Here is a 26,097-nt window from a genome sequence, read left to right on the forward strand (position 1 = left end):
GGGGGAGGAGATCGAGGAAGGTCTGGGGCGGATGCCCTAGGTCGGGTTAATTCCTCCTCCTCGTGTGCCAGGCTCAGCCTGATACAATTTAAGGTGGTTCACAGAGCTCACCTGACAGGGGCGAGGTTGAGTAGGTTCTTTGGGGTGGAGGACAGATGTGGAAGGTGCTCAGGGAGCCCGGCGAACCATGTCCATATGTTTTGGTCATGCCCGGCACTGGAGTGGTTCTGGAGAGGAATGGCGGGAGCAATATCTCAGGTGGTGAAAGTCCGGGTCAAGCCAAGCTGGGGGCTAACAATATTCGGAGTAGTGGACTAACCGGGAGTGGAGGAGGCGAAAGAGGCCGGTGTTCTGGCCTTTGCGTCCCTAGTAGCCCGGCGAAGGATCTTGCTAATGTGGAAGGAGGCGAAGCCCCCTAGCGTGGAGGTCTGGATAAACGTTATGGCTGGGTTCATAAAGTTGGAGAGGATTAAGTTCGCCTTGAGAGGGTCTGCGCAGGGGTTCTACAGGCGGTGGCAACCGTTCCTAGACTATCTCGCGGAGCGTTAGAGGAGGGCCGGTCAGCAGCAGCAGCAACCTGGGGATGGGGGGGGAGCGAGGGGGAGCTGCCTGGGGGGGTGGAGGAGCAAGAGATAACATGAAGAGTCAGGGAAACTGGCACGTACGGGAGGGAGCCAGTGTACAAAGCTATGTAAATATACTATTTTGCCGTGTATATATCTTGCTCTGCGCGATTTCTCGTTTCTTTTTTTTTTGTTACGGCGGTGGTGGGGGGGGTTATTGTTTGTAAGGGAGAAAAATTGTGTTAAAAACTTAATAAATATATTTTTTTTAAAAAAGAAATACAAGATTGATTTTATGTGAAAAGATTATGAAAATCATAATCACTGTATTTTTGATCAATTTTGAAAAACCAGTGTCAGTGTTCTGATATTTCCTGAGTGTCAGATAAATTTCATTGTTCATATCTTCTTTAGATTGGAAACTTTGTGTGAAATGGTAGTGCTTGAGATAGTATTTAGCTCGGTCATAATTGCATGATGGGAATGCAAATGAGATTTATTAGTTTAATGCTTTCACTGTCTCCATGGTTATGGAGTAACAGTGTTGAGAATGTGTCACATTGCATCCGTGAATTTAGTAAGAGTGTCAAAACATGGCTTCAATTAGTTTCCTCTAATTATGGCTCTAGAGATCTTGTAACAGTATAGATTCTTATTAAGAAACACTTATGGTGATATTTTGTGGATAAACAAGAAAAAAATAACTTTGTTGTTTTTAAAAAAAAAAAATCTAAAATTAAGTAACCTATATAAAGAAAAAAAATGTCCAAGTTATAAATGGAAAGTGAAAGGGAAACAGAAAATGCTGGAGATACACAGCAGGTTCATTAGCATTTACAAAGAGGGAAGATGAGCTAATGCTTCAGGTATAGATTTTGATTAGAGGAGTCTAAACTTAGAATATGAATACATATTTTGTACAGTTCTGCTGTTATTTCTGATTCCGTGCATTTGCAGGACAATAGGGAAAGAACAGCCAGAGGGAATAATTGGGATCTTTCAAAGTGGCAACACAGGTACTGTGAACTAATGGCCTCTTTTGTGTTGAATAATTTAATGTTTTTTAGTGTCAGCAAATGTGTATTATATACTTTGTGTTTTAAGTTTTGATTTAAATTCTTGCAAGAAATCTTGCCAAAGTTTAACATAGCTTTTCCGAGTGTTCAATGTATTTTAAGCCAAACTTGTGTTTGGAAAAATGTGCTTGTCATTTCATTTTCATAAACAATAAGTCAATACGCAAATCCTTAACTGTAAGGGAGATGCGCAATAAAATAGTGAGGAGAAACAAGTTTTAAGCTATTAATTTGTACCAGAATTTCCATGTCTGTGCACTTGTAATATTTTAATTGCCTTCCATGCACAATTTCTGCAACATTCGATTTTGCATGGAAGAAAATGGGATTTCTGAGTGGTCATGTTTTGAGTTCTTGAAGCTGTTAAATGTGGGCAAGTGGGTGCGTATCTTGAATGGTGCAAAGGGAATAATGTTCTCTGAGACATATATAAATACATCTCGTGTTGGTGGCATCAAATGTAAAGCAGTGGATATCACTGACTGTTGCAACCCAGTGGGATTTCATTTCTGGCATGATGAATACTTGACTTTAACCAAGTTTGGCAGCCAACAGGCTTTTTATTTTTTAATGCGAACTGCTATTTTGTTTTGTGGTATGGTTGAGTTCACAGTCCTAGAGGCTATTGACCTGTTCAAGCATTAATGTCTAATCATAATTTTGAACCACTTACAGTTTTAAACAGCAAAGGTTCATTGCTAACACGTGGCGGACCATGAAATCAGCATTAGCAATGAAAATATGAACAATTAGTTTTAGTTGCACCTGCCATAATGGCATTTCTCCCAGTACAATAACTTTCGTGTCCAAGGTTTAAACTTGAACAGCTAAGTAGCAACTGATTTTAAAAGTTGATAAGCGCGATAGATCAGGATTTCACTATAGCCCAAATCTTCCGATCAGGGACGGGACCCCTATTTCTGACAAAAAGTCCCATTTACCTTCTTCCAATTTATTCCTGGGCAATCTTCCAATGGAAAGTTCTTCCAAACTCATTGTGGTAGTCTGTGCAGAGGTATTACGGTACCTGGTAATGCTGGAACACCATTGGTAGATATGTTTCCTATTGGTCAAGCTATATGGTAGCTCCACCCTGCAAGGCAGGGTATAAGAGCCCGTGCCGCCCCAGCAGCCGCCTTTCTGTACCTGAGCTGCTGGGGGAAACATCTAGCTTATTAAAGCCTTCAGTTGGACTACAACCTCGCTTTAGTGGTCATTGATCGTGCATCAATTTAATAAGCTAGATTTAAAAGGATGGAGCTCCGAATCAAGCCGGAATGTCTGCAACTCAGCCCCCACGCGGCACACTCAGCGGCAACCTTCAATCACTGGCTGGCGTGTTTTAACGGATATCTCGGAACGGCCGAGAACACACCCATGGGAGAACCAAAATTACAGGTCCTGCACTCGAGGGTGAGCCCGGAAATTTACACCCTCATCGAGGACGCGGGCGACTTCGATGCAGCAATGGAGCTGCTAAAAGGACATTATATTAGCTCGGTAAACCAGGTCTACACCCGACATCTGCTAGCAACGAGGCGACTAATACCTGGGGAATCGCTGGAAGAATTCTACCGTGTGCTCCTGGTGTTGGGGAGAAACTGCAGCTGCCCACAGGTTTCGGAGACCGACCACACGGAACCTTTGATCCGGGACGCTTTCGTTGCAGGTATGCTGTCCTCCCAAATCCGCCAGCGATTGCCGGAGAAAGACACCCTAGGCATCAAGGAGGCACGGGCCCTTGCAGGCTCGCTGGATGTGGTCTCCCGAAACGCCCGCGCGGACGTCCCCGACCGCGCGGATGCCCAGCTCCCTGGATGTGGCCTCCCGAAACACCCACGCTTACGTCCCCGACCGCGCGGCAGCCCCCTGGGCAGCGTGGAACCCCTCCGCAGCCGATCCTGAGACATCTCCCATCCCCCCACAAGCTTGTGCTGCAAGGCGGCCTGGCAAGTCCGGGGGGCCCCGCTGCTATTTTTGCGGGCAGGCCAAGCACCCCCGGCAGTGCTGACCGGCCCGCGCATCCACCTGCAAGGGATGCGGTAAAAAGGGCCACTTCGTGGTGGTATGCCAGGCCCGTGCAGTCGTTGCGGTCTCTGGTGGCGAATGCGGACCGCCACCACAACCCTCTCCACGGTCCCCGTGCGGTCAGCGGGCGCTGTCATCTTCCTCCTCCAGGGCCACATGCGGCCCCCGGGTGCCGCCATCTTGTCCCACGGACGCCTCGTGCGATGGATGGGCGCCGCCATTTTTTGCACCCTCAGCCATGGGTGCCATCTTGGATGGACTCCAAGGACCCCAGCTCGGCTGACCACACACTACCCGAAGAGAACACTCAGCTGCTGCCGCGATTAGCCTCGGTGACCCTGCACCAGTCCCGGCCTCGAACACTCTCAACTGCTACAACAACAGTACTAATCAACGGGCACGAGACATCCTGCTTAATCGACTCTGGGAGCACTGAGAGCTTCATACACCCTGACACGGTAAGCCGCTGTTCTCTCCTCGTCCACCCCGTTAATCAAAAAATCTCCCTGGCCTCCGGTTCCCACTCAGTAGAGATAAAAGGCTTTTGTGTAGCAAATCTCACGGTCCAGGGAAAGGAGTTTAAAAATTACCGGCTCTACGTCCTTCCCCACCTCTGCGCAGCCACACTCCTAGGGTTAGACTTCCAGTGCAATCTCCAAAGTTTAACTTTCAAATTCGGTGGCCCTATACCCCCTCTCACTGTCTGCAGCCTCGCGACCCTCAAGGTCGATCCGCCTTCTGTTTGCGAACCTCACCCCGGATTGCAAACCCGTCGCCACCAGGAGCAGATGGTACAATGCCCAGGATTGGATCTATATTAGGTCAGAGTTCCAAAGGCTACTGAGGGAAGGAGTCATTGAAGCTAGCAACAGTCCCTGGAGAGCTCAAGTAATGGTGGTAAAGACCGGGGAGAAGCATAGGATGGTCATCGACTACAGTCAGACCATCAACAGGTTTATGCAGCTGGACGCGTACCCTCTCCCGCGCATATCCGACCTGGTAAACAGGATCGCGCATTACAAGGTCTTCTCCACGGTGGATCTTAAGTCCGCCTACCACCAGCTCCCCATCCGCACTAGTGACCGCAAGTATACTGCTTTCGAGGCAGATGGGTGGCTCTACCACTTCTTAAGGGTTCCCTTTGGTGTCACTAACTGGGTCTGGGTCTTCCAGCGCGAGATGGACCGAATGGTTGACCGGTACGGTTTACGGGCAACATTCCCGTATCTCGATAATGTCACCATCTGCGGCACGACCAGCAGGACCATGACACCAACCTCCGAAAATTCCTCCAGACCGCAAAGATCCTTAACCTTACATATAACAAGGATAAATGAGTGTTTAGCACCGACCGCCTAGCCATCCTCGGCTACGTAGTGCAAAATGGAGTTATAGACCCCGACCCTGAACGCATGTGCCCCCTTATGGAGTTCCCCCTCCCTCACTGCTCCAAGGCCCTGAAGCGCTGCCTCAGGTTTTTTTCTTACTACGCCCAGTGGGTCGCCAACTATGCGGACAAGGCCCGTCCCCTGATCCAATCCACAGTTTTTCCCCTGTCGATAGAGGCCCGCCAGACCTTCAGCCGCATCAAAGCAGACATTGCAAAGGCCACGATGCACGCCATTGATGAGTCCCTCCCTTTCCAGGTCGAGAGCGACGAGTCTGACATAACTCTGGCGGCCACCCTCAACCAAGCGGGCAGACCCGTGGCCTTCTCACGTACCCTCCATGCTTCCGAAATCCGCTACTCCTCAGGCGAAAAGGAGGCCTAGGCCATTGTAGAAACTGTGTGACATTGGAGGCATTACCTGGCCGGCAGGAGATTCACTCTCCTCACTGACCAACGGTCGGTTGCTTTCATGTTCGATAATGCACAGCGGGGCAAGATAAAAAACAATAAGATCTTGCGGTGGAGGATCGAACTCTCCACCTACAACTACGAGATCTTGCATCGTCCCGGGAAGCTAAACGAGCCTCCTGACACCCTGTCCCGCTGCATGTGCCACCGCACAATTGGACCGCCTCCGAGCCCTCCACGAGGACCTCTGCCCCCCCCTGGGGTCACTCGCTTCTTCCACTTTATCAAGACCCGCAACCTGCCCTACTCCATCGAGGAGGTCAGGACAGCCACCGGGAATTGCCAAATCTGCGCGGAGTGCAAACCGCACTTCTACAGGCCAGAGAAAGCCCACCTGATAAAGGCTTCCCGTCCCTTTGAACACCTCAGTATGGACTTCAAAGGCCCCGTCCCCTCCACCGACCGCAACACGTACTTCCTGAACGTGATTGACAAGTACTCCCGGTTCCCATTCGCCATCCTCTGCCCCGACATGACCGCAACCACTGCCGCCACGGCCCTCCATAGCATCTTTACGCTGTTCGGGTTCCTCGCTTACATACATAGTGATAGGGGGTCCTCCTTTATGAGCGATGAACTGCGTCAATTCCTGCTCAGCAAGAGCATCGCCTCGAGCAGGACGACCAGTTACAACCCCGGGGTAACGGACTGGTAGAGGGGGAGAACGGAACGGTCTGGAAGACCGTCCTACTGGCCCTACGTTCCAGGATTCTCCCAGTCTCCCGCTGGCAGGAAGTCCTCCCGGATGCCCTCCACTCCATCCGGTCACTGCTTTGAATCACGACCAACCAAACACCTCACGAACGTCTCCTTGTCTTCCCCAGGAAGTCCTCCTCTGGGACCTCGCTCCCGACCTGGCTGGCAGCTCCCGGACCCATCCTGCTCTGAAAACACGTGCGGGCGCACAAGTCAGACCGTTGGTTGAGATGGTCCATCTTCTCCACGCTAACCCCCAGTACGCCTACGTGGCGTACCCCGACGGCCGGCAAAATACGGTCTCCCTACGAGACCTGCAGCCCACCGGATCCCCACGCACACCCCAGCCACCAGTCCCACCCTCCCTCCCACTGGTGCACTTTACAGCTGCCCCCTTCCCAGGAGGATCGGTCCTTCCGCCGGCCCCGTCTAGGCCCCCCCCACCCACCGACGCACCCCGCAGATGCTCCCTTCCCAGGTCAACCGTTTTTCCCCACCAGCGCCGTCTAGGGATGTCGGAGCTGCCACAGAGATCGAGACCACGCTCCCCGAGTCACAGACGCCCGAGCCTCCACCGCGTCACCACCAGAGCTTCGACGATCACAGAGGACGACCAGGGCCCCCGATCGACTGATTGCTTCATTTTAAAGTGTATATAGTTAATTGTGAATCTGTAAATAGTTACGACAATAAGACAAAAACGCTGTACGGAGGTATTACGGTACCTCCATAAATATAATTTCTACCATGTTACCATTTTTACCATTTTGTAATATCAAGCCACCACCCCAGCTGGACTCTTTTTTTTTTAACAGGGGTAGTCTGTGTAGAGGTATTACGGTACCTGGTAATGCTGGAACACCATTGGTAGATTTTGTATGTTTCCTATTGGTCAAGCTGTATGGTAGCTCCGCCCTGCAAGGTGGGGTATAAGAGCCCGTGCCTCCCTAGCAGCCTTCTTTCTGTAACGGAGCTGCTGGGGGAAACATTTAGCTTATTAAAGCCTTCAGTTGGACTACAACCTCGCTTTAGTGGTCATTGATCGTGCATCATTCATTCAGCGCAGGAAACCTTGGAGACAAAAGTGGAGGGATTCTGTGCAGAAGCTACATCCCCTTTTATATGGCACTAGCTGCCATATTCTAGTAAATAAAGGGTTATAATGTCCCAAAGCTGCTTTGAAAATCTATGCAGCCAAGGTTAAGATGAGTAAGCAGGTAGGAAGTGTGAGGTAAGTGTAGTGAGGGGTAGGGTGGCAGGTGAGTGAGGTGACAGCGTGAGGAGGTTGGTCCAGGGGGTGAGTGGGGTGGGGGGGGTGGGGGGGGGAGAGTGGTCAGTTGCATAGCTACCCAGGATTTAGACTAGGATGTTTCTGTCTAATATTTCCTGAATATTTATTCGGGCAAGTAAGTTGGAACCATCCAAAGTCCACTCTAACTGGGGGGTTGGAGACTTTCTTTGAAGTGTCCAGGGAGCAAGGGGAATTGCATACTTCCTGGGCATTTCCTACGGAGTCACCGCATTGGGACTTTAAAGGGGTTTGACGATCTGGAGACTGGAAGAACCAGGTCTATGTTTTCCAATACCCAGGTAGATTTTGCAGCCTCGACATTGGCATAAAATGGAAAATTGGCTTGGTTAAAACAAGCTGTTATATTGTAATTGTACCTTAGCAACCATTTTTATTTGAACCTTTTGGGTTAATTTGGGAGATAATTTCATGGTATGAATTTTCAAATTATTTTTTATCTTTAATTTTTTAATGATGGTACACAGGGATTTATTTCTGAGTGTAGTTTATCCAGGAAGTGCTTTATGTTTGCCCGGACCAGTGATTTTGTATTCAGACTCTCCCTGCAGTCAGTCTTGAGTGATGGGGTTGGTTCTAGTTCAGTTTAACAGTCTTCAGACTTGCAGACCAAAGTGCAGTGCAAAGGATTAATTTACTGAGCCTACCATTAAGGGGAATTATGTCACAGCATCCCGATCCATAACTGTCATAACTTCGTGATCCACAAATGCATGTGCTTTTCTGTTGAGTGTTGCAGTTTGTGGAGTTGTTGCAACCCCTTGGCTTGCTCCCAATCTAACTAGTTTTAAACACAGTAAGTGAACCTGCTGACAACAGTGTCAATTTGGAGGTTGACCGTAATCCTAACTTAATCTAACACTAACCTCACCTATTTGTAGAAGGTGCAAACAGATTGTGTTGACGCACGTGACCATAATTTTTTAATTCGGAGCGTGAAAATACTTTGTAAAATTGCTTGTGATTTAAATATCCAACAGGGCCTGGTTTAGCACACTCGGCTAAATCGCTGGCTTTTAAAGCAGACCAAGGCAGACCAGCAGCACGGTTCGATTCCCGTACCAGCCTCCCCGAACAGGTGCCGGAATGTGGCAACTAGGGGCTTTTCACAGTAACTTCATTTGAAGCCTACTTGTGACAATAAGCGATTTTCATTTCATTTCATGTGTATATACTCCAAAAGTAGGAATAATGATTTATTGGTTTACTGAGCTTCAGATTTATTAGTAGATTTTGTGAAGACGGTCTGCAGTTTCCCTTCTAAATTGTTTTCTTGAGTTGACTGAATATGTACTCTTCTACTTTTAAACTGCTGTAATCAGAAGTATCTTATTACTCTATCTGCACATTGTTCGCAGTTAGAGAGCTAATCACTTCCCTATTTTCCCTTCAGCCTATTATGTAATGTGCTAATTAAGCCCTCACTGGAGTAGCAGTTGAGGGGTTAAACCCTGTAATTATTCAAATCTTTCAGGCTTTTCTCCCAGTTTGTGATAATTTGATGAGGAAGTTCACTGTAATTAAATATTCAAATTATGAATAAGTGTCAATATGGCTTCCTATAGCCTGGGAATGATGATTAATTGTATTCAAAACTCTAGTGGCTGCTCTAATCTGAGGCAAACCGTTGCTGTTGATTATTTCTGTGCAATGCTTGCCATGTTTTTTGTTTTAGAATTTAGACTGGTAATTGATTTGCCATATGTTGCTCAAGTGCAGGTATTTAGAAGATGTGTATTCAAAGAACTCTGGGATTTTTAAATTGTAATGTTCATTTTTTTGGTGGCAGGCAATTCTTTTTTTTCCTCTACATCCTGAATTGGAATTCTCACTTGGCACATAAAAGGCTCTAGCGGTTGAATTATTGTTACATGCCTACGTTACAGATTGCTTCAGGTGTGTATGTGGATTAAATGTAGGGTTGCAGTCATAATGGCAATTTTGTATCTGGTTCTAGAGATACATCAGTGCAAGGTGGCTCCATAACTCAGGAGTTTAGGTCCAGATCAGAATTCCAAATCCAGTAATGACAAATTGACAATGCTTCAAGAAGGCCATCATATACCGACTTCACATCAGTCGGTGTATAACTGGCACAGTTTGGTGTGGAGCTGAGTTTTAAATGCTCACTGGATCTTTTGATTTTTACAATGTTAATTTATAGCCCTCGATGTGATTGAGCAGATTCAGCTCATGAACTTGTTAAATGTTACAAAGTAGCCACAGAAGGAAGTTGTGTGCGCTTACTGCTCTGATGCAGTACAACTGACTACAGGCCTCCGTTGGCGGTTAGTCAGGCCTGGTCTAAAGGGTATGGATTTTTATTTAACTCGTCCCAGTTGAGGGTCGGGAGGGTTGAAGGAGTGAGCTGGTGAGTGGGGGAGGCAAGCAGGAGGGCTGGGAGAGTGAAGTGATGAGTAAGGGGGGGGGGGGGTGGGGGGCGGGGGGGGTGCGAGCTGCTCGCAGTAGGATTGGGAGGCGGGGAGTGGTGAGCAGGTGCTAAGTAAAGTTAGTCAAAGGACTTGTGACCCAGTTAGATTCAAAGCAGTCAAAAGGTTTATGATGTAAAAATTACAGATCAGAAATATAGCCCACCAGTGTTATATGTTTTCTTGTGGATGAGTGACGTTCGTTTGGCGTGCTTTTTTTAGGGACACGTTAGGGATAGCCGTATTTAAAATCTTGATAAGATTCCTATTATCAAGGAGACAGGAAATAAATTCTGATTGCATCTGCGGGCTTACTATATTCTGCCAAAATTGATCACTGCTAAATAATGGACTCATACTTATTAGTAATTAACCAAGAAAATAATTTCAGAACAGTTCGGCCCTTGTATGACTGCCTAGTTGGCTTTGTTGATGACATTCTTGAGTCTGGACCAGGACGCTTGGGTTTGAGCCCAAAAATGGTAGCCTGACTTCATAATCTAAGCTGACATTCCACGACTGCACTGAGGGAATTATACATTGTTGGTGGCACTGTCTTTGGATGAAACATTAGAATGGAGTCCTTGTGTACCTATTCTGACAGTCCCATTGAACGTTAACAGTCTTGTACTATTTGAAGTATTGCATTGTGTCGGCCCACCCTCCAATGTTGCTACATTAACCAGTATCACCAACAACATATGGAGTGATTGATTGTCTGTTGGTGTTTGTGGTATCTTTTTCTGCACACAAAATAGATATTCTGCTTCTCTCCTATATGCCACGCTCCTTCAGAGAATTTCAGAGACAGAGAATTGCTTGCAAGCTAGGCCGATGTGATAAGATGCTATGTGAATGCAAGTCATCAATCAAGAAAACACTTGCTTTTTCTAACCGTTTAGCCAGGAGTAACAAGGGCAAAGTTGTGTCTTGTAGTCAAATCAATTGGAATGTCCTTGCTATACTTGTAGTGATTTGGCTGGTGTAGGTTGGGGTACAGTGTACGCATGCAGATACAGTTGCTTGAAGAGAATGCATTGATGAATGTGTGAAATCATTGGTACAATGTTTACTTGAAGTCTTGAAAAACGCTGAGCACAGTAGTTTAGAGATTTCTTTTTACAAATGTGAATCGTAACATGGGAGAAATCTTAAACCATGCAATGTTAGGGTTAAGTATTGATCATTATGGGCCTGTTAATGGTAACAGACCAATTTGTGGTGAAGAATAATAATGATCTTTATTAATCTCACAAGTAGGCTTACATTGACACTGCAATGAAGTTACTGTGAAAACCTCCTGGTCGCCACTCTCCGGCGCCCGTTCGGGTACACTGAGGGAGAATTCAGAATGTCCAATTCACATAACAAGCAGGTCTTTCGGGACTTGTGGGAGGAACCCGGAGCACCCGGAAGAAATCCACGCAGACACGGGGAGAACATGCAGACTCCGCACAGACAGTGACCCAAGCTGTGAATTTAACCTGGGTCCCTGGCACTATGAAGCAACAGTGCTAACCACTGTGCTACCGCGCCGCCCATATAGGAATATAAGAATTGTCAAACAGGAGGTGTCAATGAGATTTTTCTGTTAATTTAGCAACACTATTTATGGATCAATGCCTTTTAGGTAACTTACACATCAGTGATACAGTTCCTTTTTTTTAAACAAATTAGCACATTTTGTGACTCCTCCACAAATCTGCCCTGCAAATGTGGGATAATATAAAATTTCTATGGAAAACATGACATTTATATTGAGCTTTTATATTGTGTCTTTCACAACCGCAGGATGTTCCTAAGTGCTTTACAGCTAATTAAATATTTTTACAGTGTAATCATGGTTGTAATGTGTGAAACATGTGCCGGAACCACCCAAACTATGATGAGCTAAATAACCAGGTAACGTGTTTTATTGATGTTGCTGGAGGGAAAAATATTGCCGCGGGCACCGGGAGAAGTCCGGTTTTACGGGAAATACCATGGGACTTTTTTTTTTAAACCTCCAGTCACCAGGCAATGTCTTGGTTTAACATCTCAACCCAAAAGGCAGCACCCCCAACAGGGCAGCACTCCCTCGGGTCTGCACTGAAGTGTCAATCTGGATTATGTGGGCAAATCTCTGGAGCGGGCATGAACTCAGGACCTCCTGACTTCAGAGGTGAGAATGTCACCAAGGTCGCGGCTCATTTCAAATGGGCGTAAACTGAAAATGTCATTTTATGCACATGTATAAAAAAATACAGAGAACTTTCTTTTCAAAAGGGCCGATCAAGTGGATTTTGTTTTGAAATGCTGTTGTTGGCTTGCAGTTTCCATGAAAGGAGACATGTTTAAAGTCATCACATTTGTCAACCACACCGGCTTTTGGTCTCCAAGCAATTTACTATTTAAAAACTGGAACAAGCCTTTCACAGAGATATTAATGGAAGAGAAATGTTCATTAAAACCAGCAATTGCTCTTGTGAGATTGATGCCAGCTTTTTAAAATTCACACCCGACCTGTGCACAGTCTTGGACCAGGGAAGTTTAAATTAATTGGATGGTAGGAACCTAAGACATACAATATAGTGTGATGCACATCATTGGGAAAAACAAAGAAATTGTTCATGAGAATTAGCTGCGATGTTTCAAAATGGTGTGTTTTATTTAAGGATTATTTGTGAATTATATTTTAACAAGAATACTGTCATGTGAGAGTACCTTTAAGAAATGGGTGTTTATAAATGGGTGTGTATATAAATATCTGTAGTGAGAGCACCTTTAAGAAATGGGTGTTTACTACTGCAGTGATGTCAGAGAGTGGGTAGAGCTGGGCTGTCTGTCAGCTTTTTACTTTCATTTTAGGTTGTTTGCTGCAGGGTGTGTTTTAGTTTCATTTTCAGTGTTGGAACTGAAGCCAGACAAAGCAGGTGCATGTTGATCTCTCTGCCATAAAAAGACCATCTCTTGAACACTTGGTCAATTGAGAATTATAAATGTTCTCAGTAGTGAATGTAAACCTAATGTGCTTCTGGTAAAAGGTGTTTTAAGTCTTCTGGATGTTAAAAGGAAAGCTTAAAGGATTACTTAGTGTTGTATTATTTGGGGGTTGTATTTGAATTAATGGTTGCTAAAATGTTCACTATGTTTTGAAAAGGTTAACTTGAGTTCATAGAATAAACATTGTTTTGCTTTAAAAAATACTTTTCCATTTCTGCTGTACCACACCTGTAGAGTGGGCTGTGTGCTCCCCATACCACAATCTGTTAAAGGTTGTGGGTCAGGTGACCGCCATGATACACTTTGGGGTTCTCTAAACCCTTGCCCATAACAAATTGGGGGCTCGAGGGGGATAAAAGTCTTATCTATTGGATTGGCTTAGTGAACTTAAAGACAATGAGGGGTGAGCATATTGCGGTTGCTTTTCAGGTGTGGTATTTCAGTTTAAGTAGGGAGTGTGTTGTGGCCAATGACTCTTTCAGAGGCTCTGAAGTTTTTGGGGGTGGAGACGGTTACACACAGTACCTTACAGACGGAGACTAAAAGCACACTGTTAGATTTGGCAAAAACATTGCAGTTAACATTACCTGACAAAATGCGAAAAGATGAGGTAATTATGGCAGAGGCTAAGCATTTAAAGTTGCCTGAGAGACAGTTTGACTCATTGGAAATGGCAAAAATTCAGTAACAACTTAAACAAATGGAACATGAAAAAGATTAAAGCAGCTTGAATACGAAAGAGATAGAGAGGAAAAAGAAAGAGATAGAGAGGGAAAAGAAAGAGAGAGAGGAAAAAGAAAAGGAGAGAGAAGAAAGGAGAAAAGAAAGAATAGCCCTAACAGAACAAAAAGAAAGGGAGAAACAGATCAGGGAAAAAGATAAAGAGAGTTTGAACTTCAGAAAATAGCCATGAAACATGACAGTCAGTTAAAATTGGCAGACTTGAAGGGAAACGTACAGTTGGATGATAGTGATGAGGATAGTGAGAAAGAGCATCAAAGTCGAAGGCTTGGTGGGAATCTATTTAAGTATGTACAAGCATTGCCAAGGTTTGACGAGAAGGAGGTAGAAGCCTTTTTCATTTCATTTGTGAAGGTAGCTAAACAAATGAAATGGCCACAGGACATGTGGGTATTACTAATTCAAACAAAGCTGCTAGGTAGGGCTAGTGAAGTTTTTGCATCAATACCGGAGGAGGTATCTGGGGCGTATGAGGAGGTGAAAAAATCCATCTTGGGTGCATATGAACTGGTGCCTGAAGCCTACAGACAAAGGTGTAGAAATTGAAGGAAAGGATTTGGTTAAATGTACATGGAGTTTGAAAGGCTCAGAGTAATTTTGATAGGTGGATAAGGGCTTTGAAAATAGACCAAACGTATGAAGCTCTTAGAGAAATTATGCTTTTGGAGGAGTTTAAAAATTCAATTCCTGATGTAGTGAGAACTCATGTGGAAGAACAGAGGGTTAAAACAGCGAGATTAGCAGCAGAAATGGCAGATTATTATGAATTAGTTCATAAATCAAAGCTTGGTTTCCGACATCAGTTTCAGCCTGTGAGGGATAGAAACTGGGGACATGAGAAATACTCGTGGTAGAGGCAAAGGTGATCTGATGGGAGATAATAAGGAGAGTGTACCTCAGATTAAAAAAGAAATCCAGGAGGATGGAAAAGAAATGAAAAATTTCAAATGTTTTCACTGTAATAACTAGGCCATGTAAAGTCACAGTGTTGGTGGTTGAAGAAAAGCACTGGGAAGGCTGATTGGTAAAACAGGATAAGACAGTGGAGTTTGTTAAAGTGGTAAAGGAAAGCCCAAGTAAAGCGAAGGAGGTGCAAAAGATTGTACAGCCTGATCAAGAGGTGATTGATAAGAAGGTGCCAGATCTCTTTAAATAATTTACTTGTGTGGGTAAAGTTTCCTCATGTGTATCAGGAGGAGCAGGTAAAGAAGTCCCAATTTTAAGAGATACAGGAGCTAGTCAATCTTTAATGGTAAGAGATGAGGAGTTATGTAGTTTGGGAAGAACATTGCCAGACAAGGTGTTAATATGTGGAATTCAGGGTGTGAGGAGTAGTGTTCCATTATATAAGGTAAGGTTGGAAAGTCCGGTGAAGAGTGGTGAAGTGGTAGTAGGAGTAATAGAGAAACGATCTTGTCCAGGAATACAGTTTATCTTGGGTAATGGTATAGCTGGATCGTAGGTGGGAGTGATGCCTACGGTGGTTGATAAGCCAGTGGAAAATCAGATGACTGAAGTGTTGAAGGATGAATATCCTGGGATTTTTCCGGATTGTGTAGTAACAAGGTCGCAAAGTCACAGGTTAAGACAAGAGGAGCAATCAAAGAGTGAAGATGAAGTGGAAGTGCAATTATCAGAAACAATTTTTGTTCAGATGGCTGAAAAAAAACAAGAACAGGTGGAGGATGAGGCAAATATTTTTAGTTCAGGAAAATTGGCGGAGTTACAACAGAAAGATATAGAAATAAAACGGATGTATCAGAAAGCATAAACCCTGACCCATAACAATACAAAGCTTCTGTTTGAAAATAAAGATCGCCCATCTGGTTCCTTTGAAGAATTTGAGTAGATAGTCCCACAGTAAAAAATATACGTTTTCTGCTCATTTTTGCAAATTAAGCAGATTTCTAAACTTGGTTTACATTGATTCTTGAATCTCAGTTTTTGAATTGTAATGAGTTTCATCGATGTTCTATAGATATTGCGTATTGAAGACTGAAAAGAAATGCTGCTTTTTAAGTGCCATAATGACAGATCAGGCTGTGTTTTGTTTTAAACATATTAGCTTTTAGAATGTAAAGCTAACTTTCAACTGAACATTACCTGTGAATTTGGTTTGGACCACTTTATTTCAATCCAGCTCTCATGGAGTGAAAACACAAAACTAAATATATTTAAAACTTAGTTCACTGCACAACTGTCTTTAACTCATGAATTTAACTCGAGTGAGAGAAAGATGTATTCTGTGGTAGCATCATGCTGGAGTTGGCGGATATTGAGGTGGATGATCCTTTGAATGTGGAGCTTGGTGGTGGAAAGTGAGTACAAGGGGGACCCTGTCATGATTCTGGGAAGGAGGGTTGAGGGCAGAGGTGTGGGAAATGGGTCTAACCCAGTTGAGTGCCCTGTCAACCACCGGTTTGGGGGAAACCTTGGTTAAGGAAAATGCAGGCATGTCAGAAGCACCATTTTTGATGTTGGGATCACCACAGCCGATGCAACGAAGGCAGAGAAACTGGGTGAATGGAGTAGAGTCTTACAGGAAGCAGGGTACGAGGAACTGTAGTTGAGGTAACTTGGGAGTTATGGGTTTGTAATCAATATGGTTGGTCAGTCTATCACTGGAAATGAAGACTGAAGTCACAGAAGGGAAGAATAGTGTCGGAGATGGACCATGTGAAGGTGAGAGAGGGGTGGTAATTGGAAGTAAAGTTGATAATTTTTGCCAAGTCCACGCGAGAGCATGAAGCACCACCAGTACAGTCATCGATGTAATGGAAAAAAAGTTGTGGGAGCAGGCCCGAATAGGACTGGACCATGGAATGTTTTACACAATCCACAAAAAGACACGCATGACTGGAGTCTATGTTGGCACACATAGCCATGCCTTTTATTTGAAGAAAGTGAGATAAGTTGAAGGATAACTTATTTTGTGACCGAACAAGTTCAGCTAGGTGAAGGAGAGGGGTGGAGGATGGGAATTTTTCGGGCCTCCACTCAAGAAAGAAGCAGAGAGGCCTCAAACCCTCCATGGTGAGGAATGGATGTGAAGAGAAGGCAGGACCAGCAACTGGAAATTGTTGATATGGCATAGGGTATCAGAGGAATCACAAATGTAGGTGGGAAGAGACTGGTCAAGGGGAAAGACGATGGAATCAAGATGGGAAGAAATTAGTTCTGTGGGGCAGGAACAGTCTGATTTGATGGGTCAACCAAGGCATGCCCTGTTTGTGGATTTTGGGAAAGTGGTAGAAGCGGGCTGTGTGGGGTTGGGGGACTATGAGGTTGGAGGCTGTGGAGGGAAGATCCCCAGAGGCGATGAGGTCAATGACCATCATGGAAACAATGGCTTTAAATAGTGCCTTTCATGACCTCTGGGCACACCAAGGTGTTTTCACAGGCAATTAAGTGCTTTTAGAATGTAGTCACTGTTGTTCACATATGGTAGCCAATTTGCACACGGCATCCCATAAATAGCAATAACATAAATAACCAAATAATCTGGTTTAAGGCTGATGATAGATAGTGAGCTAAAGATTGTCCAGGACAAACTCTCTCACCTTTGATTAGGATCATGGATTGCACTTGGGAAAACATGTTGGAATTTGGTTTAATGACTCATCTGAAAAATGGGAGCTCTGACAGTAGCACAACCTCTTAGTGCTGTGCTAAAATATAGGTCTGGTGACTAATTTCAAGAGCAAGTGATCTGATACACTGCTCTTACACATTTCAGGTTTCAAGATCAAGTTTCTATCTGTACTATTTTTGGACCTTTAGCAGTTACCAAGACGTAATTATTTTGTTGATGTCAATTTAACAACAAAACAAAATGGCCAGGAAGACTGTAATTTGAAATCTCCTATTTTGATGGGAAATATGATTTTGTCTTGCTCTAGGCACATATCCCTGACACTTCCTGCTAGTTTCCGAGGTAAGATGCACGGCACCAGACCTGACTTTGAACATCAGACCTCCAACCTATATGCCATATCAGGTGAGTGTTCCAGTATGTGGGAATCCAGCAGCAGAAGTGTTTCTCTTTCAGGTTAAGCACTATTATATGCCATATTAGTATCTCTTATTTGTGAAAGTACTGTTTTTAATGATGCAGTTTGACCAATTCCACTGAACAAGAAATAATCTTGCAATATAATTAGGTGGCCAAAGTTGCCAGGTGCCATAAAGTCAACTGAAGACATTAATGCAATGCAAATAATATCCAGCGGCTTTCTTTTCAAAATAGCGTAGCCTTTTAACCTCCCAAAGTGCTTCAGGGGAGTTTTTATTTTGTACAATCTATTCCCATTTCTAGGGAACATTTGTCTAGATAAAATTAAGGAGACTCTTGGCAAGATGATATTTTATTGAGTACAGTCCTCTCCCTTATTTTCAGAACATTCCTTATTAATGCCTTGCTGTCTGCATCACTATTTTGAAATTTCTAGTTGTAAAGCAATTGATTGTTTTACATATCTATTTCTCTTTTTTTTTAAAGTTTGTTTTTTGTAGCAAGTTCACAAACCAATAATGAAGTTTAAGAAGAAACTGTAAGGAATTGCTTCATTTTAATAAGACTAACAAGTGAGTGAGCTCTGAATTACAAGGCTTATTTTTTGATTACTCAGGGCGGCCCTAAGGGTGAAGTATGATTAGTTGAGTGGTTTAAAAGTGGAGGTGCACAAAAATACAACCCAATATTTTGATCTGATCTTTGGACATTAGCTGGTTACATATATTGGCCACTGACTATTATTTGAACCAACTTTTATTCCAAGTTAACAAATGCTATCAAAAATTGAAGCAGAGCTGAATAATGCGGTGCTATTTTAAGCATTAGCTTTTGCACTCTTAAAAATCATTTATGATGGAAATAGAGTAACATTTTGGGGAAAAGCTGACCCAATAAACAGTGGTGTGATTTTAATCCTATTAAGTGGCACGATCCTTTTCATTTTTAATGGGGGGGGGGGGGAATTGTTAATAGCCAAAGCTTTAGGGGGGGGGGGACTGTTAATAGCCCAAACTGTAAATGAACACGTTTACCATTAATCATATGTTTTATGTTTATTGCTGTGATGGTGTTGACAGGTGGGCTGGTTTACACTTGAAAAAAAACATGTGGGTGCTGTCAGGCATCCGGAAGCAGGGTTGTTGGGATTGATGAATTGCCTGCTCCCTTGATTAAGCCTTCAGTCACTCGCAACAGCAAAACCAGGAACAGGATTTCGAATAGAATGTGTCAAATTCATTTGGTTCTGGGTTGTTGCAGATGTTGCAGCTTGTGTCATGTATTAACAAAATGTGTGAATTCTGACACTTCTGTTGGTGTATTATTTGCTTATTGGCATTCATGGTGGAAAATATTGAAACCCTGGAACTATGATATCATTCTTGATTCAGCTGTGCTTATGATCCTGTAGTTATTGGAAGACCTGGTTTGAATCATGACAGAAACAACCAATAGTTTTCAAACATGTGTGGACTTTTAAAAATTTCTGTGTTATTTTCTGCTAGCATTATTTTTAGTCCCCGTTCTTTTAGTACCAGGTATGTACGATAACTTTTTATAATTAAGATGATTGGTAAAACCGTCCCTCTTTGAGCAAACTTAAAACACTCCAGCTTTTTGTCGAGGCATCATAAATTAATAAATTACTGTCTCGTCAGAACTGTTTAGCTAGTGGAATAAAGTTCTGAGGTACCTGGTATGTTGTGCAATGTGTATACTGTCTGCAATTTGAATTAGAGGTACAGCAAGTGAATACAGGCTCCTCTGCTGGAACCATCAGTCTTGACAGTCCTAGCTAACATTTAGGAGATGAACTGTTCAGATTTTTTTGTTCCTATATGCTCCTTTTGCAAAGCCCATTCTAGACTGTGTATTAAAGTCTCACATTGTACCATAGCTCCTCACCATGGATGAAAACCTTGCTATTTATTGAAGTCTGGCTCCCCCAGCGGATATCTAAAACCTTGCTGTCCGACTCCCTCTTGTTCATGCTGTTTGCTGAGTAACAGTTGCAATGCTGCATGATGCCAACTAAAAAGATCGTTTTGGGAGCGAAAGAGACAAGTGAGGTTAAAAAGCGAGCATGGGGAGGAAATGGAAGAGAAGTGAAGAAATAAAAATTGATCATGAAAGAAAACCGTGAAGTAGGACACAAAGACAAACAAGGTGAACGGCAGCCGCAAATCAGAAGTGGAGTAACGGTTGTTCAAACAGTTGCAGAAAATTTCTCCAATGTAGCCATATCCCTATAGACCATGCCTTCTTCCCTGAAATTGTTATTAGCAGTAAAAGTAGACTTTCCTCAATGCTGCGTTACATCTCTCAGTGGGCCTAGGTTGTTACTTCAGTAAACCTTTTCCCACAGTCATTCAGACCATGCTCCCTACTATCTTGTTCCAACTGTAGTTCTGCAGTGCGAAGGATATTTGCATGACCAATTGGTGTGCTGCTCCTTAATTTACTTCTAAATAAGAAAAAGCTTATATTTTGGGAATGCAGATAAAATGTAAACTATATTTTAAAAGATGAACCATTTTGATGGCACAATAATTTGAAGCACTAGTACAAGTGCCACAGGAGTACAGATTCCATGCCCATTGTTGTTCTGATCTCATGTTGAGTCAAGATTCTAAGTGAAAGGTGAGTTTATTGTGGAGTACAGATCACTATCACAAGTTTGGAAGTTTAGGCCGTTCTTTTCAAAGGTAACATTTAGTTAATTAAGTAGATAAGCTGACAATGCTGTCTGTAATACACTTTAAATTCTCTTAACATGCTTCTTACCAATTGGTTGTTGATCAGACATCTCTGTGCATGAACTGCACAGTTTCAGCAGTTTTCACAAAGAAAATCCTCTCGCTATCCTACTGTTTAGCTAATAGATTTATATATATATATTTTTAGAGCTATGTCTTTAACAAATTGGCATATATTGAGCTCAACTCAGCAATACAGAAGTTTATGGGTGTCATTTTGGGAGATTTTACAGTACAGAACGCATTTCTTAATAAATTCCTGAGCAATAATGCTTTAATGTCTAGTATTGATGGAGTATGAGACAGCTGTTATAGTTATTGGTTGTAAAAAGCCGTTGAAACCAGTATATGTTTGTGTCATTTTATTCCTTCGAAAAATATTTAATTTATGGAGCAATAAAGTGGCTAATTATTTGTGCTGTGGAAGCTGGTGGAAATATACACTACTCAAAACATTTGTCACAAAAAATCTGCAGTTTTTAATTAGTAACAGTATGCTGACCCTTCAATTAAGGAGCTACTAGTTGCATTAAAACTTCAATTATGTGAGGGCTTTGAAATGAATTGGCAACTGCCTCAAAGACAACTTAAAACCCAAGTCAGCATTTACTGTGTGCTATGACTCCACCTGCTAATAAATCTCACCAACATGGCAGATTTGGGAACCATTGACCATTGTCCTCGAGTGAAGAATGCCTGAATGAGGCAGCTAATACTAATATCATAAGCAAGTTGGGAAATGTAATTTCGAGAAAATTACAGTTGCAATTTGCTGTGAATATTATTCATCTGGATGAAGTGGACAGATTTCTGCATGGAACGCATTGCATAAATGTCTAGGAAGTAGGTGTCCATTGTTTTTTTTTGTGGGGGGGGATTCCTAGCTCCGTTTCGGAGGAAACAAAATATCCTTGCTTATCTCTCCAGGAAGCATTCATTACTAAACTGTGGAACTCCGGTTTCCTGTGGGAATATTTTTTCCGTCAAAATAAACTTTCAGCCTCCACTGCATAGCTATTTTTGGACATTAGTTTTCTTGTAATCAGTGATCCCTAAATGGTGGGACAAGTTAGTAAAATATTGCAGATAGTGGAAATTTGAAATATAAAAAGAAAATGCCGGAAATAAAATACTGGAAGTACTTGCCGCCAGGCAGCATCTGTGGAGAGAGAAACAGTTGGAGGTTTAAGGTTGGTGACCTTTCATTAGAACTGGAAGAAATTAGAGATGTCTATTTGCTTAAAGCCCATTACAGAGGCATGGAGAAAACAACAAAAGGAGGGAAGGTCTGTGATGTTGTGCGAGGTGAGAGAGATAAATGAGCAAAGGGTTAATGCCACAAGGCTACAGGGAATGGTAAACGGATAACAAAGTGAACAAAAGATGGATCCAGGCTCCAGAGGAGGTATAAATGGGAAAAGCAGAAGTACCACCAACAGTTGCTGTCCAAAAATAAAATGGAGACTGAGGTTAGGACCCAAAATTGTTGGATTCAGTCTTGAGTCTGTAAAATCCTGATCAAAAGATGAGGTGCTGTTCCTCGAGTTTACATTGAGTTCCAGTTGAATAGTGTAGGACGCTATTGGCCAACTTAATCTGTGATTGGCCCCATAGCCCTGCGTAGAAAAGAATGCATTGTGAGTATAGTGTACTGAATTGGAAGAAGTACAACTCAATCACTGTTTTACCTGAAAAGAGTGGGTTCTTGGGAAGGGTTGGTGTTACATGCCCTGAGTTTGTGGTTCTGGGATGGAGGGGGAAGTGTGAGCAGAAGTGAAAGAAATGGAATGTACACCATTGAAGAAGCCCTTGTGCAGTCTTAATGGAAGGTTGCATTGCCAAAGGGAGCATGAATGAGACAAGGAAACTGGGAGCATGGGATAGAGCCCTTGCAGGAACTGGGGTGGGAGGAAGTGTAGTCAAGGCAGTTGTGGATGTCAGTGCGTTGAATGGTGAGAGAGGTTGGCCACTTTAACTTCTGCCTAAAATTTAGAAAATATCTGGCGGTTTTTTTTGAGAGAAACTGAAGGAACTGTTTTTCAGGAATTAGGAGACGGAAGACTGCTGGAAATGGGAACAGCAGGTAGGTGTTAATTAGAGAATTTTCATTGAATTAATGAGCACTCATAACATGACCATATTTATTGTTCCAGAAGTAGTGCTATAATTGTCAAATGGTTAAGTAGAAAATGATTACACTCTTCCAATTATTCCTCGATTTTGTTTCTGCTGGAAATTAAATGGACTTAAATGCAGCACTCTTTTGTCAAGTTGTAGTCTACTACTAGCAAATGGATATACTTTGTAAAAAGCCCAACATAACCTGACTCCTTTGAAATCGCAGAAGAGTGATATATTTTTGTCTTTTTAGGCTTTATTTCTATCCAAAGTGCCGCCTTTTGGCATGCAATCCAGTGAGACAAATTCAAAGAGTAACGTTTGGCGCACCGTTGTGAAATGTACTCTTTTATATCTTCTGTTTTGTCAACGGAGTCGCAATTAGTTCTTGGGTATGCTTTATCGTTGAAATAGACCTGCTGAAATTCCATACCCTGTCATTGTTATGTAGAATATTCTACTGTGCGAATACCATCTACTTCTATTTAAATATTTTTAATGTTGGAATATCTCTGTGGAAATGCAAATAAATGAAAGCTGTAATTGCTTGTGTTCATTGATATCTAATCTTTATGGTTCAGTACTACACGTGAAGGATCTGACTAGGGAAGAAATGGAGATACAATTGTCCTTTGTAATATTTAAGTGGAAGTGGTAACTTTTCATCGTGAAGGGATAGAAAATAGCTTCCCTTACTGCAAGAGAAACTGAAAGGCAGCTTTAGGTTGGTGGAGCGAGATTGGTATTCTCCAATCTTGCTGTGGATTAAAACATTTCGGAATTGCAGAAACATACAAAAGAGAGAGCCAGCTCCCAAGATGTGCCCAATTTTCAGGGTGTGTCTGTTTGTTATTTTTGACTTGGTGATGATTTTAGAAAAAGCTTTGTGACTTTCAGGTTATAAACTGGGTTGTGCAGTTATGAATGTTTTCTCTAAAAGGTCTTGCATAATTTTTCCCATTCAAAAGCAGTAATACCCTTGCATTGATTAAATTTGCTCCTGCAGTAAATTCTGATTGACGAAAAAATTGCATGTAACCAGATGTTCATATTTAAGAGATGGCATTTAAAGGTGTATGATCAAAATTGAGTCTGCATTGTGATACTTCATGGCCAGAGTTGTACACATGTGGATTATACAGATTGAGATTTGAAAACTTTTTAGATCTAGGTTTTAGGTGTGTCAAACTTAAAAATGTATTTTCCTAGGTTTTTGATTAATTGAATCCAATTAGCATAGAATCTCAACTATCTAGTTGCCGACCAGCCTTGTGCTAATTGGTCCTTTGATAGGCATGTGGTGTTGTGTTTCTTCTGTGCACTGTGTAAGTTCTCTTCTACAACCAGCTCCCGCAAGATAGAGGAATATCATATATAAGTATTGCTGCTTATTGATATTAAGCCACAGGCCATAATGCCGATGAGGGTAAATTATTCTTGTTTTACACTGGCTTTTGAAAATTTCAATCTCCCTTTTTCCCCCCTCTGTCTAATTTTTTTGATTGTCTTTCCTCGTGACATAAGCAACTGCTGCCCTTGGAATTGGCTGACTTCCTTCTGAGCCGGCTACCTGCGCTACTCAAAATCAGTCAAGTTCGATGCTCTCTGATTTCTTACCCTCTCTTAATGAGTCCCAGATGCGACCTTCACTCTGAGAACTTCAAACTGTGCCCTCTCATGGCAATGCAAAAGTATATTTGCTGGATCCACTATTAGCAAGGGCAGTGGACAGAATTGCAGTGTGGGTAGATTGATCAGTAAAAGACAAGTACATCTTGTGATGTACTACAAATTATGTTTTTGTAAAATTTATAAGCATGTACATATTTTTGTTATTTAAGGGATAGGAGTCACTAAAAGTGGGACACAGTTGGTTTCAGATTAATAATATTAAGGTATTTTAAATCAAAAAATGTTAACTTTCCAACCACTGAAGCTGGAATTTCAGCATTAGATTTTGGCCATCCCCTCAAAAATCGTTTCAACCGTTTCCGCCGAATCTCAGGTTGCAGAACTGCTAATTTATCCTTGATAAAAAGAGCATCATTCAGATGGAATGCTTCGTTAGAAAAAATAACGGTGCAGATTTTAAGTACAAGTTTGTTTAGAATCATAGAATCATAGAAGTTTACAGCATGGAAACAGGCCCTTCGGCCCAACCAGTCCACGCCGCCCAGTTTTTACCATTAAGCTAGTCCCAGTTGCCCGCACTTGGCCCATAACCCTCTATACCCATCTTACCCATGTAACTATCTAAATGCTTTTTGAAAGACACAATTGTACCCGCCTCTACTACTACCTCTGGCAGCCCATTCCAGACACTCACTACCCTCTGAGTGAAGAAATTGCCCCTCTGGGCCCTTCTGAATCTCTCCCCTCTCACCTTAAACCTATGCCCTCTAGTTTTAGACTCCCCTACCTTTGGGAAAAGATGTTGACTATCTACCTTATCTATGCCCCTCATTATTTTATAGACCTCTATAAGATCACCCCTAAGCCTCCTACGCTCCAGGGAAAAAAGTCCCAGTCTATCCAGCCTCTCCTTATAACTCAAACCATCAAGTCCCGGCAACATCCTAGTAAATCTTTTCTGCACTCTTTCTAGTTTAATAATATCCTTTCTATAATAGGGTGACCAGAACTGCACACAGTATTCCAAGTGTGGCCGTACCAATGTCTTGTACAACTTCAACAAGACGTCCCAACTCCTATATTAAATGTTCTGACCAATGAAACCAAGCATGCCGAATGCCTTCTTCACCACCCTGTCCACCTGCGACTCCACCTTCAAGGAGCTATGAACCTGTACTCCTAGATCTCTTTGTTCTATAACTCTCCCCAACGCCATACCATTAACTGAGTAGGTCCTGGCCTGATTCGATCTGCCAAAATGCATCACCTCACATTTATCTAAATTAAACTCCATCTGCCATTCGTCGGCCCACTGGCCTAATTGATCAAGATCCCGTTGCAATCCTAGATAACCTTCTTCACTATCCACTGTGCCACCAATCTTGGTGTCATCTGCAAACTTACTAACCATGCCTCCTAAATTCTCATCCAAATCATTAATATAAATCACAAATAACAGTGGACCCAGCACCGATCCCTGAGGCACACCACTGGTCACAGGCCTCCAGTTTGAAAAACAACCCTCTACAACCACCCTCTGCCTTCTGTCGTCCAGCCAATTTTGAATCCAATTGGCAACCTCACCCTGGATCCCGTGAGCTTTAACCTTCTGCAACAACCTACCATGCGGTACCTTGTCAAAGGCTTTGCTAAAGTCCATGTAGACAACGTCTACTGCACTGCCCTCATCTACCTTCTTGGTCACTCCCTCAAAAAACTCAATCAAATTTGTGAGACATGATTTTCCACGCACAAAGCCATGCTGACTGCCCCGAATCAGTCCTTGCCTCTCTAAATGCTTGTAGATCCTGTCTCTCAGAATACCTTCTAGCAACTTACCTACTACAGACGTTAGGCTCACCGGTCTGTAGTTCCCAGGCTTTTCCCTGCTGCCCTT

At 43.0% G+C, this 26,097-nt stretch overlaps 1 protein-coding gene across 1 annotated transcript in view; it reads left to right on the top strand.

Moving 5' to 3' along the window:
- The window catches only part of LOC140398859 (multivesicular body subunit 12B-like), a 181,587-nt gene that overhangs the window by 63,443 nt on the left and 92,047 nt on the right, over positions 1-26,097 (top strand). The window contains exon 6 of the mRNA XM_072487800.1: positions 17,582-17,679. Coding sequence (XP_072343901.1) covers positions 17,582-17,679 — 98 coding nt within the window. The remainder of the gene's footprint in view (positions 1-17,581; positions 17,680-26,097) is intronic.

The sequence above is a fragment of the Scyliorhinus torazame genome, chromosome 22 (genome assembly GCF_047496885.1).
Source record: "Scyliorhinus torazame isolate Kashiwa2021f chromosome 22, sScyTor2.1, whole genome shotgun sequence".
NCBI lineage: Eukaryota > Metazoa > Chordata > Chondrichthyes > Carcharhiniformes > Scyliorhinidae > Scyliorhinus > Scyliorhinus torazame.